At 42.5% G+C, this 17,838-nt stretch overlaps 1 protein-coding gene across 2 annotated transcripts in view; it reads left to right on the top strand.

The window, feature by feature from the left end:
• LOC138747595 (equilibrative nucleoside transporter 4-like) overlaps positions 1 to 17,838 on the top strand; it is a 46,862-nt gene that overhangs the window by 3,935 nt on the left and 25,089 nt on the right. The window contains exons 2-6 of one of the 2 annotated variants that reach the window (XM_069906964.1): positions 6,728 to 6,856; positions 8,821 to 8,934; positions 10,075 to 10,203; positions 14,213 to 14,287; positions 17,502 to 17,764. In XM_069906964.1, the coding sequence (XP_069763065.1) occupies positions 6,728 to 6,856; positions 8,821 to 8,934; positions 10,075 to 10,203; positions 14,213 to 14,287; positions 17,502 to 17,764 (710 nt within the window). Of the gene's footprint in view, positions 1 to 6,727; positions 6,857 to 8,820; positions 8,935 to 10,074; positions 10,204 to 14,212; positions 14,288 to 17,501; positions 17,774 to 17,838 lie in introns of both variants that reach the window. The other variant, XM_069906963.1, reaches the window with a different exon arrangement.

The following is a 17,838-nucleotide window of genomic DNA, read 5'->3' as shown; positions in this document are numbered from 1 at the left end:
TTTCATGTTTCACACGTTTGTTATCCATTCCTAATAGCTTTTGAATTTTGCCATTGGTCTGGTTTGGGTGAGGGTGTCAGATTTCCTTCCATGCAGAATATCAGTGAACCAGATGGATTTCATGACAAAGAAATGAGATTTTAAAGAGATACGCATTTATTTAATGATTTGAATTTAAATTCTCCAGGGGCTGGCATGGATTTGAGGCTAGCTGCTGGTCCAGTAATCGAAGCTCTGCACCCTGTGCTCCAGTCCCATTGCTCATCCCAGTCCAGATTTGGTTGCAAGTTCTGCCTGCCTGACAGGAGAAAGGCTCTGTGGTGGGTTTGTTGGAGGGAAGATTCGTTTGACAGTGAGGGGGTGTGGTGTTTTCAGGAGCCTGCCCCATTGGCCAATTCAATCAGAAATAATTGCCAGAATGGGGAGGAAGTGGGAAGAGAAGGGCTGAACACGAGGAGACCATCATCTTTGTCAAGGTCATGGCCACAGAAATAACCCCTCCTTGGAGGGTGACCACTGACTTGGGCATGTTTTACTCCACCTTGGATTGCTGTTGCAATCCCCAGTTGTACATTACCTTGTCCTCTCAAGGAGGGGCAGTTGTGTCCGTGACCATCATGGTTGCAAACTAAGCTGTGGATGTTATGTGTGGGAGGGTGCATGACTGAATGAAATTCTTACCAGAAAGTAGGGGACTGGTGGATCAACGTCTGAGGCTAGTGGTGCAGTTGCTGGGCATACCCTTTGAAGAGGCACGTTCGGGCCTGAACTACGCTTGTCATTGACTGTGTTCACATATATGGGACTTGACCTCTGGCAATAACAACCAGAGCTACTATTGCTTTCTAAGAGCTTTCAGGTCCCTGTGAATTGAACGCCTCTCTCTTCCTTGGACACCTCCAGTGCGACCACTGAAAATGATACTTCCTCTTTCCTTGTGCCATTGAGTGATGGGATTGGTGTCCAAAGGGGCTTCACTATTGATCTGAAAGGATAGGATCAAATCCCACCACAGTAACTGGGAGTTCATATTTTGGTGTCAAAAACTGGCAACAGTTATGGTTTGTCATAAACACCTTCTGGTTCATTTGTGTCCTTCAGGGTGGGAAACTTACCTTTTTATTTGTGCTCTTTGTGAATGTTTCCTGCTCTAAAAATGGCTTAGCAAGCTGCCCATAAGATTGACAATCTACCATCTACAGCTGTTAATGAATATGAATTTTCAGGATGGCAACTTTGGTAAACCAAAGTTTACCACTTATCTGCGTGTCATGGGTTTTCAGGGGCTAGCCAATTTAGCTGCTTTGCATTTTATGTGACAACATTCTCCTTCCCTTGGGTTAGAACATTACTGGTTTGAATGAACGGCTTGGGTTTAAGAAATCTGTCGTCCAGAAATGTGATTGTGGAGCAGATTTTCTAAACCCTACGCAATTTAAATTGAAAGTCAACCACTGAATGTGTTCACAGGATGCAGGTAGTTTAATAAGGCACTGTGCATACAACAGCAGTGTCAGAAATACTGCGAATACTTGTCAAAAGGCCAAGCACAGAAAACCAGATCCCAAACAAAAAAAATCAGTGAAAGGAGCAGTGATTACCTTCATTGTCACTGCAGAATCCATGGATTCAACAATGGACAAGACCTCTGATCGTTACACAAGTGAAGGCTTCACACTTTTTGATGGGGTGAAATTCTAGGTGTTTCAGTTTCAACTCGAGAGTCAGAGAGGGACAGTGCATGCTCCCATGAGACATCCAGTCAGTCTCACAAGAGTTTACTGAAGGATTTTCCACTGTTTCTAATGGGATCGCCCTGATCCCTGGCAATGAGGGGACATTGAACTAGTTTGCAGTTAATAGGAAACTCATAAAATTATGTATTGCTACTGCAGAGAGCTGCACAAATGGATCATTAATTGTGTTATTTGCTGGCCCAATAGCACTGGACAAAATAGGCCCACTTCTCTGTACAGAGCTACCTTGTGCATTTTTAAGTGGGAATGAATTTCCAAGTCCATGCACTTCAATCTTTATTTCTCTATGTCTTCCCTGTATAGTGTGTTCCATTGTAACCTCCTCCAATATTATTAGGGTCACTGAAAGACTGCGGGAAGGCTTTTCAAGAATATGATTTAAATGGATTTTGACTGCTGTCCTGCCTTTTTTCAAAATCAGTGCTGTCGACATATTACATTTATGCAGGTCTTCTATCAAGATAAGTTGTGCCACAGCTGAGCCCAATTTTTTGTTCAATTATTCTTGCCTATAGAGGTCACCATTTGTTTCTTTTATTCTATTGAGCCTGAAAAAAAAACAGTTGAGGATCATTCCTGGGACCTTCTTAGCTGCGTGGTTCCTGCTGCACTGCGTGGTGCTTTTAGCTACAAAGCCACAGACATTTCAAGGCCTAGAGTGACATCTGAAGCATATTTTCCCCCTTCCGACCAGATGGTGGCCAGAATGGGTCCAGGTATTAATGAAATGCTCCTTCTATTAATCTTTTATACTTTATCTAAAGAGCACCCTCAGAATGGAGCTCTGCAGCTCCCCTGTGATCGTTCAATTCAGCGCATTCTCCTCTTTGCTTCTTGCTGACCTTTCTGAATTATTGACTTGATTCACTGCTGTTACGAGGAAGGCCAATGCTTCAGTTAACTGTCTATTTGATGGACAGAAGCCCCGGTTTTTCAACAGTGAATTGTCTGAGCGCTTTCTCAGCAGTCTGTCAATAACTGTGCATTATCCTATTAGGCTTGGGATAAAATGTTGATCTCAAAATCAAAGATCACTAACTTGCCTGGTATTATTTTACATTTATAGTAGGGAGCATTCCTATATTTATATGCAGTAAAACCCCTGGTATCTGGCACTTATGGGGATTAGAGGATGCCGGATTAGTTTATTTTACGGTTATATAACCATATAACAGTTTACAGCACGGAAACAGACCATGTCGACCCTTCGAGTCTGCGCCGGTTCATTTGAACAACTCCATTGGTTCCTCCCTCCCACTCTCTGCCCATAACCCTCCAACCCCCTCATATCCATGTTCACATCCAACCTTCTCTTAAATGACGGAAGGGACCCTGCCGCAACTTTCTCTTCTGGAAGATCATTCCATTCTGTCACCACTCTCTGAGTGAAAAAGCATCCTCTAACATTCCTCCTAAAGTTTTTCCCCCTTACCCTTAACTCATGCCCTCTTGTTTCAACCTCCCCTGCCCTCGGGGGAAAGAGTCTATTTACATCTAGTCTATCTATTCCCTTCGCAATTTTAAATACCTCTATCAAATCCCCTCTCAGCCATCTACATTCCAATGAATAAAGTCCCAGTCTCCTTAAGCTTTCTCCATACTCCAGATGCTGTAAGCCAGGCAACATCCTTGTAAATCTTCTCTGCACCCTCCCCACCTTATCTATATCCTTTCTATAATTTGGAGACCAGAACTGAACACAATACTCCAAACCTGTCCTCACCAATGCCTTAAACAGCCACAGCATCACTTCCCAGCTCCTATACTCTATACTATGATTTATGAAGGCTTAAGATTGTGTCATTGCATGGGTTGGTGAACCAACAGCAAGGTATGCCAATTTTAAACTTGCATATTTTTTAGCTCTTTATTTTCCTTGATTTCCTTGTTGGGGTCTAGAGGTTGCTGGAAATCCAGATACCAGGGGTTTTACTGTATTCTAGTGCAAAATACATAATGACTCATGTATTGAGCTAGTTTTTATTCACATTAGTATAAGGTGGGTACTACATTGTATACAAACACATTGTATACATTCCTCTGACAATGGAATTAAATTTGGACCCGAAAATGAACTTGTGATCTTCAGATAATCAACTTCATTTTAATGTAATGAGTGCATCAACTTTCTGCAGACTGGTCTAATGAAGATGAGTGCAGAACTTGATGACTTGTTCATTGGTTGACATTTCAGTCAGGGGTAAAATTAAAATGGAGCTCCACAGAGTGTGAACACATAGCCTTCTACAGATAGTCAATCTTCCTCCTTCGATTGCTTGGGATTAACCAGCAGCCAGTTGTCCCAAGTCTCTGAAAGCATGGGCTTCTGAGAGGTGGCCTCTACAGCCATCTGCAACCTCTTTCTCTGAAAGTATGTGGTCTACCAATGGTACAGCAATACCCAGGAGCGGCCTGTTTGCAAATGACAGCCAGGAGACTGATAAATAGGGATGCTGTTTTATGCTATGTGCCATGATGGGGAGGTGGCGTTCATGTCATTATCAATTCATCGTGGTGCACAGAGGTGACGGTCATGTTCAGTCTTACTCCCCCGACCTGGAACAACTGGCATTCAAGTGCTGCCCATTCTACCTGCCGAGAGAGTTCACCGCCATCATCCTGGTTGCAGTGTACGTTCTGCCTTAGGCTAACGTCAGGCTGGCACTAGAAGGATAAACAGCCATGAGTCAGCACAACCGGATGCTTTCCCAATCATTGTGGGAGACTTCAATTAGGCTAACCTGAAGAAATCTCTGACAAACTTCTACCAACACGTCACATGAGAGACCAGAGGAACCAACCCACTTGACCACTGTTTCATCACCAGGAAAAATCCATACCGTGCCATACCACGACTGCACTTCAGCAAGTCTGATCGCCTGGCTATACTTCTGCTCCCGGCGTAAAACCAGAGACTGAAGACCACAGCACCACTGGTGAAGATGGTGAAAGTTTGGTCGAGGGAGTATCTGCAGGACTGCTTTGAATTGGTGGACTGGACGAGGACTCGTCTGTAAACTTGAATATGCAACAGTATCACCAACTTCATCAAGACCTGCGTGGACGAGTGTGTACCCATGTGCAAATACCAGGTGTTCCCCAACCAGAAGTCCTGGATGAATTAGAGAATTTTCAACTTGCTGAGGGCGAGAACAAGAGCATTTAAAGCCGGGAATCAAGATATTTACAAGAAGACCAGGTGCAACCTGCGGAAGGCCATCTCTGAAGCAAAGTGGCAATTTTGGAGGAAACTAGAAACTGAGATGGGATGGGGCAGCTAAGGTATTGGGAGTTTGGATATGTGGGCGAATGGGGTCTAGGTGAAAGTCCATGATTTGGTAGTTGGGTGCTTTGAGGGGGCGTGCGGCCAAGGCCTGAGTGAGGGACAGTGATCTGGATTGTCAGGAGCTCCAATGGGCAGATAGCCAGGACCAAAAATAGGGGAAAGGGTCAACTTTTACATGCGATTATATGGAAAATATCTGATCTTGGGGCCAAAAATAGGGGGATTGTCTTTTGCATGGTATCAACTATTACACGCATATATACCAATTATAAATTCCATGGATGTACTTTTAGAAAACAAAGGAATTATGCCTCAGATGCCCGAGGCAGATTTGACTTTGTGCATTACCCCCTTTACTCCTCCTCCTGTTCCTTTTCCAGTACACTACTGTTTTGCACAGCCTCGGTTTATTCTTCCAACACGCAAAAGGGTATTTTAAAAGGGTATTTTAATACTTATAAATAAGCATGTGGGTGAGGAACCAGCTTATGTAAAAAAAAAAACTCAAGTCGACAAAAAAGTTCTTCAGCATTTGGGGCATGGTTAGTGTAGTGGTTAGCGCAATGCCATTGCAGTGCCAATGACCCGGTTTGGAATCAGCCGCTGTCTGTTTGAAGTTTGGATGCTCTCCCCATGTCCAAGTAGGTTTCCTCCAGTTTTCTTCCATGTTCCAAAGACTTACAGAGTTAGTAGGTTAATTGGCCACATGGGTGTAATTGGAGGCGTGGGCTCGTGGGCCAGAAGGGCCTTTTACGGTCCTCTATCTCTAAATTTGCCAAGCTCTTGCACTCTTTCACAACTTGAACTAACTCTAAAAAGTAATTAATACTTGAATCATAGCAACAGGAAAAAAAAATTGTCAATGTATTTGTGAATTCCTTTTAAATAAACCTGCGTTGAGGTCCTTACTGTAAGTGTAGTTTAGCCTTATGTCTTCAAGTGAATTCATTAGCTGGAGTGTTGAATTCCAAAACAATAGCATGGATGTCATGTTGATATTGTTTTCTGTCTATTTACTTAGATTGAGAGAGCATTCAGGGCTATGTCCCAACACCTTCAGCAACCTGGCATCTGCACAGTACCTTTCACTGCAATTGTAGCACCTCCCAGAAAGTATTTATTCAGCCTGCCTTTGCTTTCTGCTTGAATGTTACTTCCGATAGCTTGGTGATAAATCCTAGGTTTCACTGTAAGAGGAAATATTTATTCACATTTATAATCTGCAAATTGTCCCCTCACACACACCTTTCCAGTGCAAACAGAAACCAATGGTAGATTTGCCCAGCACGATCATGCATGAACCACCTTGGGTCAGGATGCCATGCCGTACAGTGGATTGACCAGTCCATTGACTGGGGATACCATGGATAGTGTTGCTGAGCCATGCAGACCTGGGAGATCTTTGATCTGAGTTGAGATGGCTGATATAATTCCATGGAATGCCAAGGACTGACTACCAAATTTCTGCCAGTCCAAATCAGTCTGAGGGAGTGCTGAAGGTTTTCCAGTCACCATGCAGAGAATTACAAGCCCAAATCTATAGTCTTTCACCCCATGCACAGCTTGGAAAACAGACAACATGTCCCCATCATCTTATAACCATATAACCATTTGAGTCAAATGTTTTAAGAATAGAACTTGCATTGTTTTTAATTGTTTTTTTATTGCTTTCTTTACAATGCAGATGTTGAGTCACTACCTAAGGATAGCTATCATGGGATCTACTTTGCAATGCTTCTGGCTGGAGTTGGATTCCTACTGCCTTACAACAGTTTTATCACAGATGTAGATTATCTACACCAAAAGTATCCAGGTACAGTACTGATGAGGTGATGCACAATCATGTGGAGCATTAAGGTGACTAGGGCAAATAGCCCTATGTGAAAAGTCATTGCATTGTGTTATACCAAGATATCCTCATCAGGAAGGCGACTGCTTCAATCTGTGAACTCCTTGTTGTTATCAGCTAGTAGGCTTCCTACAGCTTCATTCCTTCTCCAATATCTCCTGCTCGGATTTATAGGTGTGAAGTAGGGAAAGGTGATTTGTCCTGTTACTGCTTTTATATTGGCGAAGATGCAGAAACACATTTTGGGACAAACTTTGAAATTTACTTTAGGCGTGGCAGCAATTGATAGAGTGAGGCCTCTTAAAATCTTGTGTGAAACAAATAGATTAAATCACCAGCAATGGCCAGATGTTCCAAACGGGACTGTAGCTACACACCCATCAGCACTGAGCTAACTGCTAGAGTTGTGTTGAGCTGCTGTTAGACTGGAGGTCAATGAGTGACACCTGTCATTACAGTCTGCTGCTGGACTCCATGAAGTCCAACACAGGTCTCTTCTGCTGTGGATACCTCAGCATAATATTTGTCTGATTTACTGTATCTGGGACCTATGGGGATGGGTGGATGCCAGAGAAGTGTATTTGCCGGTTGCTTGAGATTGTATGTTATGTGATTGGTGAACTAACCACTAGGGGGACCATTTTTAAACTTCCGTACTTTTTACTATTTATTTTCTGGTTTTTTTTTGTCAGTTGCTTGAATTCCGGATAATGGGGATTATACTGTACTTTGCTATTAAATACATTAATGACTTCTAAGTGATTTCAAAGCATTTTAGAATATATTTTACAAATTATTTACATCATTTTTAATATAAAAATTATTCAGTTCCTTGCCTTCTGTCAAAGTTCCAGGGTGAGCTCTGAAGCTTGCTCTGTCTAAAGCCTACCCACTCACCCTTGCCAGCGACCTGCAGGATTCAGAGACCCACTGAGTTCTGTGTGCTCATCAATACCAGGTTAACATGAATGTGTGCAGGCATGAAGGTTTGCTCGGGCACTGAGTTAATGTGACTGGCTAGATCCTGCAAGATTTAGCCCAATTCATTGGGAAAGTTTTCATAAAAGACACTCAGAAGGAGGTGATTGTGGTTTTCCGCTTTGGCATTGCCAGCATGCCAATTCATACTTTTCCATACCTATCACTTTAATTTTCTGACATTGGTTCCCATTGTGCACAAAATCCACAAATAGGAAGCATTTCTGTTCAGAGAATGGATAATCTAATAAGCATTACCCTGACTGCTATGAACCTTTCAAATGCAAGTTCTATTTGCTATTGATCTCCCTTGTATCTTTTCATTTTCCAATATTTCTTCCCTCTCTCGATCTTATTCTGTCTTCCATCTCATCTCCCCTCCTCCCCCCATCCCTCTCACTGCCTTCCTTCTATTCTCTCTCTGAAATATTTGTCATTCTCATTCTCCACCTCATCTAAACCATTTGTTTTTTTAGACTGCAATGTTGGGAAAATTGTTTTTATATTAAAAAAAACATAATTACTGCCTGAATGGTTGTTCACACTGGGTGCCTTTTAAGACTGCAAGTATCTGAGTGCAACAGTCCCGGGGGTTGGACATGCAGTAGAGTGGATGACCGTCAACTAATTTTTCTGCTACTGCGGGCTTCCTCCAAAAATTGTAGGGGTCCTGCAGGATAAATTACAGAGGAGGAATTGACTCAAAATTCCTGAACATTCCTCTTTAGACTGCCCATGTAGCGGCAAAATTCTTTGATTGTGCTGTTACATGCCTGCAGTCTAAACACCATAAATGTCTACTCTTCCCAGGTATTAAACTGTGGAAGAAGAAGAATGAAGTTTCTACACAAGGGAAACATCGGAGCTGGAACCTGTGGTTATTTACTTTTATTTCTTTGGGACGTAGTCGATGAAAACTTACAGCTGCTGTGTTTTTCGTTCTCCCGAAGGAACGTCCATTGTGTTTGACATGAGTCTTACCTACATCCTTGTTGCCCTGGTTGCTGTGATTTTAAACAATGCCCTGGTGGAGTTACTCAGCTTACATACCCGCATCACCGTTGGTAAGTTCAGCAAGTTAAATGGACATCACAGCTTCAAACCAGTTCTGAGCTGTGTCACTGCTACTTGTATCAGAAGATAGAAAGAATAGTGTTATAAGATGCACTGAATAATTAATTCAGACAATGAAGAACTTACTACTATATGATTAATTAATGCACTTTATTAGCCCTGACTAAGCCGTGAGTAGAAAGGTGCATATACATGCAAACGTTTCCAGCCTGGTACCCATTACACATTTAGCTTTCTGCCTCTGCTACCCTCTCAGTCAGAATGATAGATCTTCATCTTGGGGTATGTTGTTCTGAGGAGCTGGGTTTGATGACAATGCAATGCTGAAGTGCAAATATTTCCAGTTTTAAGAAAGTTCATTGAAATAAAGAACATTTGCATATCTGCATCCAATTTCTCATCCCTTCATGAAATGACAATTCAATACTTACTAAAAATCTAGTCACCGATGCACAGAGTTGTCAATTTGCATGCAGCTCGATCCAACGTGCATCAGTGTGAAAATGACCAGAAAATGTATTTAATTGTCTTGATAATGATGTAGGTATTGGCCAAAACATAATCACTCCCTACTACAGCATCGTGAGTTCTTTTCATGTATAGGAGACAGAAGAAATTAGGCTTTGGTTTAACATTACGTCCCAATCCCAGATTCTTCTCTATATATTCATCTATTTATATCTAAAATAATTTGAGATAATGTAACAGAGCAGCATAATAAACTTTAATTGAAATATTTGCACAAAACCATCTTCTCACCCTTGTTCCATTTGCCAGTACTTCCCAGTGACTACTTGTGAAAGAAGTAATTTTATCACGAGCCTTTAAAAGTAATATTTCCTTATCATGCCTGAGTTGAGGGGGGAGGGATGAAGGAGTGTGTTGGGGTTGAAGAGAAGGACTTGGATTGCTACATGAGGTGGGGGAAGATGCGATTGGAGCAGTCAGGATGACGAGAGTGTTGAAGTAGTGGCAGGTCAAGGAGAGGGTGCGTGAAGTAGGTACCCGGCCAACATTCATATTAACCAGCTGACTACCTGCATCAGTAGCACAGGAACATTCTGTGAAGTTGTCAATGCCTTTACAGAACTGTGTGTCACATTGAGTTTCCATTATCTCATTGATGACAGGTTACTTGTTTGCTTTGGGTCCCCTTATGTTTGTGAGTATCTTCGATGTGTGGTTGCAGCTGTTCACAGTGCAGCAGGCATATGGCATCAACCTGGCAGCAGTGGGGATTGTGGCTTTCGGCTGCACAGGTAAGGGTATCTTCCAACTTTTGTTTCAGTGTCATGAAAAATACTCATTCCTGTGCTTGCAAAAATTCCCCTGCATTTTTGTTTCATTCCACTTCCTTCAACTGAACAAGTGAGTCTGGATTTTATAGTTGGCCTGTACCACAGTTTACACCTTAAAAAAAAAAGCATGATTTCCCTCTCCACATCCCTCACATGTCACAGTTTCATTCTCACTGCTAATTTTCCTGATTGGTACAACTCTTCCTCTCCTCTATTTCCACCTCCTTAGCATCCTCTTTCTCTCTCTCTCTCTCTCTCTCCACCTCCTTCCATCACATCCTCACCATCTACCTTCTTTGTCCTTCCCCCTCCCTGATACAGCAGGAATAGTTCCTGTTGCATGGATCTCCCACTGCCAGCGCCAGGGAAACACAGAGTGATTTCAGCTGTGTGGGGGATTATGGGCAATGAAGATGGCCATTTTTCCCATTGATCCCACATTAAGCAAGATGCTGGAGCAGCCCTGATGAAGCCCAGTGAGGTGCCGGAATGGTGCTCCAGTGAACTCTGACAGCACTGCTCCCAGGCCTGGCGCTACCATTAGGTGAGGGGGGGGGGGTGGGGGGCAGGTGACCATCTGAACAATCGCAGGTAAGACTTTATTTCACCCTGAAGTGGCAGCAATGTTTGTTTGAATCTGGCAAAGTGCAAGGGGAGAGATAATGTGCATGGAGGGGGGGGGGGGGGAACCCATGCTTGACTTGCCAATGTTTATCTTCACCGGGAGACCCCTTGTGTTATCTGTGGCCTGCAGCAGACTCTTGCAAAACTAAGGGAGAGTCGGAGTTTTCATTGAAGTAAGCGGAGAATTGCAGCAGAGAGATTTCAAGAGTTCCTCCCAATGGCCCATGTACATGTTCTGTTCCCACTGAAGCTGGGCAGAGTTGATCCAGGATGAGAGAGGAACTTCAGACACAGGGTGTCCTTCTCAGCTCCACAGTAAAGTTGGTTTGGCCTGAGCTTGGGTGCGGGAGGGGTGGTATTCAGTCATCACTGGTCCAACGGCAGTTAACAGCAATGCGTTTACAGTTCTCCGGACAGTGCGCTCCTGTGCACGGCTCTAGAATGGCTGCATATCAATATACTGTATATTCAACACGCTGGTTTCTTGAACAAAGCAAATGAGTCTAATTGCATGGCAGGCACAGAGGCTTAAAACAGGAGAGGGAGGGAGGGAGAGAGACGGCTTCTCCCATTTTAAAAACCTTTTGACTGTCCCACGTTTAAACCTGTTGCAATGAACCTGGCTGTAAGGAACTGATTTGTAAGGAACAGTGCTGATTTAGGGAACGGGAATTCATGACCTCCGACAAAGTGCCCAATACACATGCAGTCGATCTGTGTGAAAACCACCCAACTGTCAACTTTAGGTGCACTTTTTTAATGGGGGTGGGGGTGGCACAATTTCAGTCCTTGCCATAGGCGCTATTTTACCTAGATACACCACTGCCACCTTCTCCCTTCCGCCTCCTCTTTATCACAATAATCCCCCACCTATCTCTTTTCTCCTTCTCTGCATCATCCTCTTGCTCCCCTTCCTCAACCTCCTTCCCCTCTATATCCTGACCTTCTCCAATCCTTGCCTCCCACTTCACCCATACTCTGAGTCATTAGTAAGACATTCTTTCTAATCTCCTGGTAGAGAAACATTGGACACAATGCCAATGGCCAGTTTGTAAGAAAACCTAGGGAACCATTACTCTATTCCAGGTTATGTTTGTTTATACTTTTTTAATTGTTTTCCTTCCTCTTTTGGCTTTGACCTCCTGTTGCCATGTGTGGGTGGTACTGCGCTTTTCAATCATCCTAACCTTTCTTCTTTGGCTTGGCTTCGCGGACGAAGATTTATGGAGGGGGTAAAAGTCCACGTCAGCTGCAGGCTCGTTTGTGGCTGACAAGTCGGATGCAGGACAGGCAGACGGTTGCAGGGGAAAATTGGTGGGTTGGGGTTGGGTGTTGGGTTTTTCCTCCTTTGTCTTTTGTCAGTGAGGTGGGCTCCTTCTTCAAAGGAGGTTGCTGCCCGCCAAACTGTGAGGCGCCAAGATGCACGGTTTGAGGCGATATCAGCCCACTGGCGGTGGTCAATGTGGCAGGCACCAAGAGATTTCTTTAGGCAGTCCTTGTACCTTTACAATGTTATAAGAAATAGTTGTGGCATTTGAGATGTGTGACTCATTTGCCACTGAACAAACCTTTGACAATATTGTGCAAAGTGTTTTATTCTTCAGAGCACCGTGGTGGAAAATTGGGATAGATTTGCTTTAAGATAAAAGAACAGATTCTATGGCAGGTCAACACGTCAGTCAGCAGGCTTCCCTCATACTCAGAGAGCAAAGGGGCAGGGCTGCAACAACAGAGCCCTATGGGATGAAATCGCAGCTCAAACAGGAGTTTATATTAGTTTTTTTGTAAGTATAGAGGTAGATGTTGCAGATGTGTTGAAAGGAGGGTGATGAATAGTGAATGAAGGTGCGGAGATGCGTGTGATGAAGACCTTGGACGTGGAGATATGTGGTTGAAGGGGGTCACTGAGATATGGGTGAAAAATGCTTTCAAAGGCAAGAACGTAATCTTTAAAGGTTTCAAGGGTTCGTGGAAATCTGGTATTGTTGTCCAACAAGTGAGCCTGTAGTCAGTGAAAGGTTGGGGGATTGGTTTGGTTAGGTAAGAGTATTATATTCTGGAGTTTCTATTCCTATATTCTGTCCCTTGGTAATTTCAGAAAATAGGGGAGGTGTCTGAATCAATTTTAGCAACTGAGGATGGTGAAGCTCATGATCAGGCTTAAAAGTCCACAAGGTTTTCTCTGATATCTATGTCAATGAATCAAGAGCTATTCATGCTGGAGAAACTTGGCAGGTCACGCAGTGAACTTTTATGGCAAAGAAAATCCACCAATGTTTCAGGCTTGAGCCCTTTGTCAAGATAAGTGGTCAAGCCAGTAGATAGTCAGGTTGATGTGAGAGTGGGATGGAGAAATAAAGTGGCGGGTAGCCCTGGGCTGTTGACTGAATCCAACTTGTGTTTTCTTTCTCCAATGAAAGGAGAGGAGACATTTGTGAAAATGCTATGTGCAAATGACTGAAGTTTAGATCAGTGGTTCTCAACCTTTTTCTTTCCACTCACGTACCACTTTAAGTAATCCCTATGGCATCGGTGCTCTGCTATTAGTAAGGGATTGCCTAGGGTTGTATGTGAGTGGGGAAAGAAAGGTTTAGGACCACTGCTCTAGTCACAATTGTTAATGAAATATTTTGCTTGTGAAAAATGGTCATTGGTTCATTACCTTTGGAGTTATGAGTGTCCACATAATAATTGGATACAATTAAAACAGTAGTTTTCAAACTTTTTCTTTAAGAAAAAGGTTGAGAAGCACTGGTTTAGATTCTTCCCCCAACATCTCAGTTTAGAGGATAGATAAGGGGCTTAATTGCAGTCTTTCATGTGTGATGTTTTGGAGCCCAGTCTGTAAAATGTAGCAGAATGGCTTGGGTAACACTATCTCTGGTTAATCTAGAGCAGTAGTATTCAAACTTTTTCTTTCCACTCACATACTATACTGCTTTAAGTAAGTAATCCTTAAGTCATAGATGCTCTGTGATTAGTAAGCGATTACTTAAGGTGGTATGTGGGGGGGGGGGGGGGGGGAATGTTGAAAAATTGTTACTGAAATATTTTGCTTGAGAAAAATTGTCATCAGCCCATTACCTTTGGAGTTCTGAAACCGCGCACATAACGCGTCAATAAGGGACGATCCAAACAGTGGTTTACAAACTTTTTTCTTTCCACCCACATCAAGCAATCCCTTGCTAATCAAGGGCATATGGCGTAGGTGAGTGAAAAAAAGTAGTTTGAAAACCTCTACAGCAGTTGTGAGGAAGTACATCACCATTGAAAAGTTCACTGAATGAGCAAACAGGCTATTTTAGTTGGCAACTAATGCTGTACATTTTCTTTCTTTTGCATGAAGTTCAGCAATCGAGTTTCTATGGTTACACGGGGATGCTGCCCAAACGATACACACAGGGGGTCATGACGGGTGAAAGTAAGTCATTTCTTCTAATTTAAATGACTTCAGTTTTGACCGCAATCCCAAAATTTGCAGATGTTATATAATTCCTATTTTCACTCTTATCATTGTGCGCTCAGAATTAATGAGGTTCTGTCACCATCTGTTAGGATTGCTAATGGTGGTCAGATGTATTCCTGGTGGAATCTCCACAGGAACATTTGGCTCCATTCTGCAGCACACCCCCTCCAGGTCTCCAGTCCTTTGATACATAATAAATAAAATTTCTCAAAAGATATGAAAAGCTCAAAACACAATCATTAATGTAGTTTCAATTTTTCTTATGGGCTGCATGTTGCCGTGTTGAGAAGTTTAATTTTCAATTCCTGAATTCTCCATAGCAGTCCTGGGGGGTTGTACATCCTGTGACAGCTGAACTATTGCAAGCTGTCAGGTTCAGTTCTGGCTTATAAAATTGCATCGTTGGAATGACCACACTAGGTTGGCTTTGTGCTGTGCGCTGAACTGAAACCTCTCTATTCATTGTCAACATCATCCCACACAGTGGCTTCCATTTGTTTAGAATTAAATGTTGCAGCTTGTTGGATATGTAAATTACTTGGACAGCAAGGAAAGTTGTAAAAGGGCACAGCAGGATGTAAATCAGGTGAAAATATGGGCAGAGAAATGGCAGATGGAGTTTTATCCAAAGAATGGTTTGGCACAGCGCAACACCTTTTCTGAACCAGCGATCAGGACCAAACCAGGATTTGAATCCCGCGTAAGGAATTTTTACGTTCTCTCCATGTTTGTGTGGGATTTCTCTGAGTGCTCTGGTTTCCTCCCACCATTCGAATAGGTAAATGGGATGTAAATTGGGCGGCACAGACTCATGGGCCAAAATGGCCTGTTACAGTGTTGTGTGTTTAAATGTTTAAAAAATAAATAAATGTGAGGTGATGCATTTTGGGAGCTCAAATGCAAAACGAAAGTACTCAATAAATGGCAAGACCCTGAGGATCATTGATGTACAGAAGGATCTTGAAGTGCAAGTCCATTCCTTCCTAAAAATGGCACCACGGTTCGAAAAGGGTAAAGAAGGTGAATAGCAAACTTGCCATCATCAGTCAGGGCATTGACTAATAAAATCAAGAAGTCATATAAAACTTTGGTTTGGCCACATTTGGAATACTGTGCACACTACTGCTTGTAATAGTATTGGAAGCATGTGGAGGCTTAGGAAAGGGCACAAAGGAGGTTAATTCTGGATGTTGCCTCAGTTGAGTGTATCAGCCATAAGGAAAGATTGAACAAGTTTGGATTGTTTTCTTGTGTGGCAGAGGCTAGAGGTGATTTGATCGAAGTATATAAAATTATGAGAGGTCTACATAGAGTAGACAATCAGTCTTTTTCCCAGGGTAAAAATGTCAAATATATTTGAGCATAGGTTTGAGGCAAGAGGGGAAAAGTTTAGTGGAGATTGGCTAGGCCAAGTCTTTTCATACAGAGAGCTGTAGGTACCTGGAATGTGCTGCTCGGGAAGGTGGTAGAAACAGATAGGACATTAACTGTGTTGGCATTGAATGAGTACAGCGAGTTCAGTAGCTGGATTATACTCACCCCTCAGTTTAATTGACTGAGGAATGATCGAAGAACTGCTTTACCTCCGCCGTGGCCAGTGATATTGTAGTTCCTGTTTTAATGTTAAGCATTAAAATTTAATCAGCCTGTTACAATTTTAGCTTAACTTTATGCAAAATATAAATAAAAAAAAAACACCCTGCAGGTGGTGAAAATCGGTAACAGTAACAGAAAATAGTAGGAAAAACTCAGCAAATCTGGCTGAGTAACAGAGTAACAGAAGATGGAATATTCCACCATGGAGTTGTGCTGACCTACATAAACCTATAATCCTTCTGCACCACACTCATAACTCTATTTTTCTTACATCCATGTGGTTATCTAAGAGCCTTTTAAATGTACCAGGCTTCATTACCACCCCCGGGAATATATTCAAGGCACCCAACACTCAATGCTTTTTTTTAATAAAAAGACTAACCTTTGACATTTCCCTCTAAAATTTCATTCACTTACCTAAAAACCAATGTCCTCTGGAATTTGCTCTTGTTGCCCGAGGGAAAAGGTGCTGGCTGCCCACCCTTTCTGTGCCTCTCGTCATCTTGTATATCTCTCATCCTTTGTCACTTCAAAGAGAAAAGCTTGTTAACCTTGCTTCATAAGAAATGTTCTCCAATTTAGGCCACATCCTGCTAAATCTTCTGCACCTCCAAACAAAAGTGAAATGATGCATTTGCGAGGTCTCCATCCTGCAACAAGGTGACCAGAACTGAACACAATGCTCCATAATTTTGTAGAACTGCAACATTGCCTCACCCAATCCCCTGAATAATGAAGGCCAGCACACTATATTTCTTCTTAACCGATCAACTTGTGCGGCAATCTTGAATGATCTATGGGCCCAGACCTCAAGATCCTTCTGTTTCTCCATGCCGTTAAGAATCCCGCCATTAAACTGGATGCTCTGCCTTCAATTTCGACCTTCCATTGTGCATTAGTTCATGCCTACCCAATTGAACAACATCTGCTACTTCCCTGGCTATCTTTGCATCCTGTCTGTATGCTGTTGTAACCTTCTACTCTATCCACAATACTTCCGACCTTCATATTGGCTACAAACTTATTAACCCACCCTTCCACTTCTTCATCCAAGAAACAGTCACAGGGTTGGTCACAGTACTTTTCTTTCCTTGGATGCTGTCGGACTTGCTGAGTTTTTCCATGACTTTCTGCCATTGTTTATATAGGATGTACTTTTGTACACACCCAAAGATGCATGGGGAGAGACTTGTTCAACAAAGTAAGCTTACTGCTATACCTCACTGGGTCGAGATTAAATAATCAGATTCTATATGGAAGGTACAGGGGAGTGATATGAAATAGTGCAGTTCTTTCAAAGATCTTGCACAAACCTGATGTATCAAATGTCCTTTTGCACTACAAGGTTCTGCCCTACTATCTTACTTTCACATTTGGACTTAATATTTTCTGCAAAATAGCGGAACATATCAAGTGATGTTTGTCCATAATCTGGAAAAGGAGGGAATAACTGCAAGGGTTGAAGGTCAGGTTGTGAGTATAGGGAAAAGATTTCTTTGGTTTTTTTTGTGTGGGTAAGGGTGAAATTTGCTTCTGAATTATGAACACTTAAGATATTTTTCCTCTCTTACAGGCACTGCTGGGGTCATCATTTCTCTCAGCAGAATTTTTACCAAGCTCCTACTTCCAGATGAAAGAAAAAACACCATTATTTTCTTCTTCATTTCAATTGGAATGGAGATGATGTGTTTCATCTTGCATTTGCTGGTGAAGAGAACAAAGTTTGTGCAGTATTACACTGCTCACAGTAGCAAGGGCCATGAACGGCTAAAGGGCAAAGGTCATGTGGATCAGGGCCCTGGTTACCGGGTCCATCATAATGTTAATACAGAGGAAGTAAGATTTGTAAGTTTTTACTTCAGATTGCAAGAGTGATGAACAAGATATCTCTCAGGGTGTTCTACAACTTG

The sequence above is a fragment of the Narcine bancroftii genome, chromosome 12, assembly GCF_036971445.1.
Source record: "Narcine bancroftii isolate sNarBan1 chromosome 12, sNarBan1.hap1, whole genome shotgun sequence".
NCBI lineage: Eukaryota > Metazoa > Chordata > Chondrichthyes > Torpediniformes > Narcinidae > Narcine > Narcine bancroftii.
Note: the sequence above shows the minus strand (reverse complement) of the source record. Positions and strands in the feature narration are given on the sequence as shown.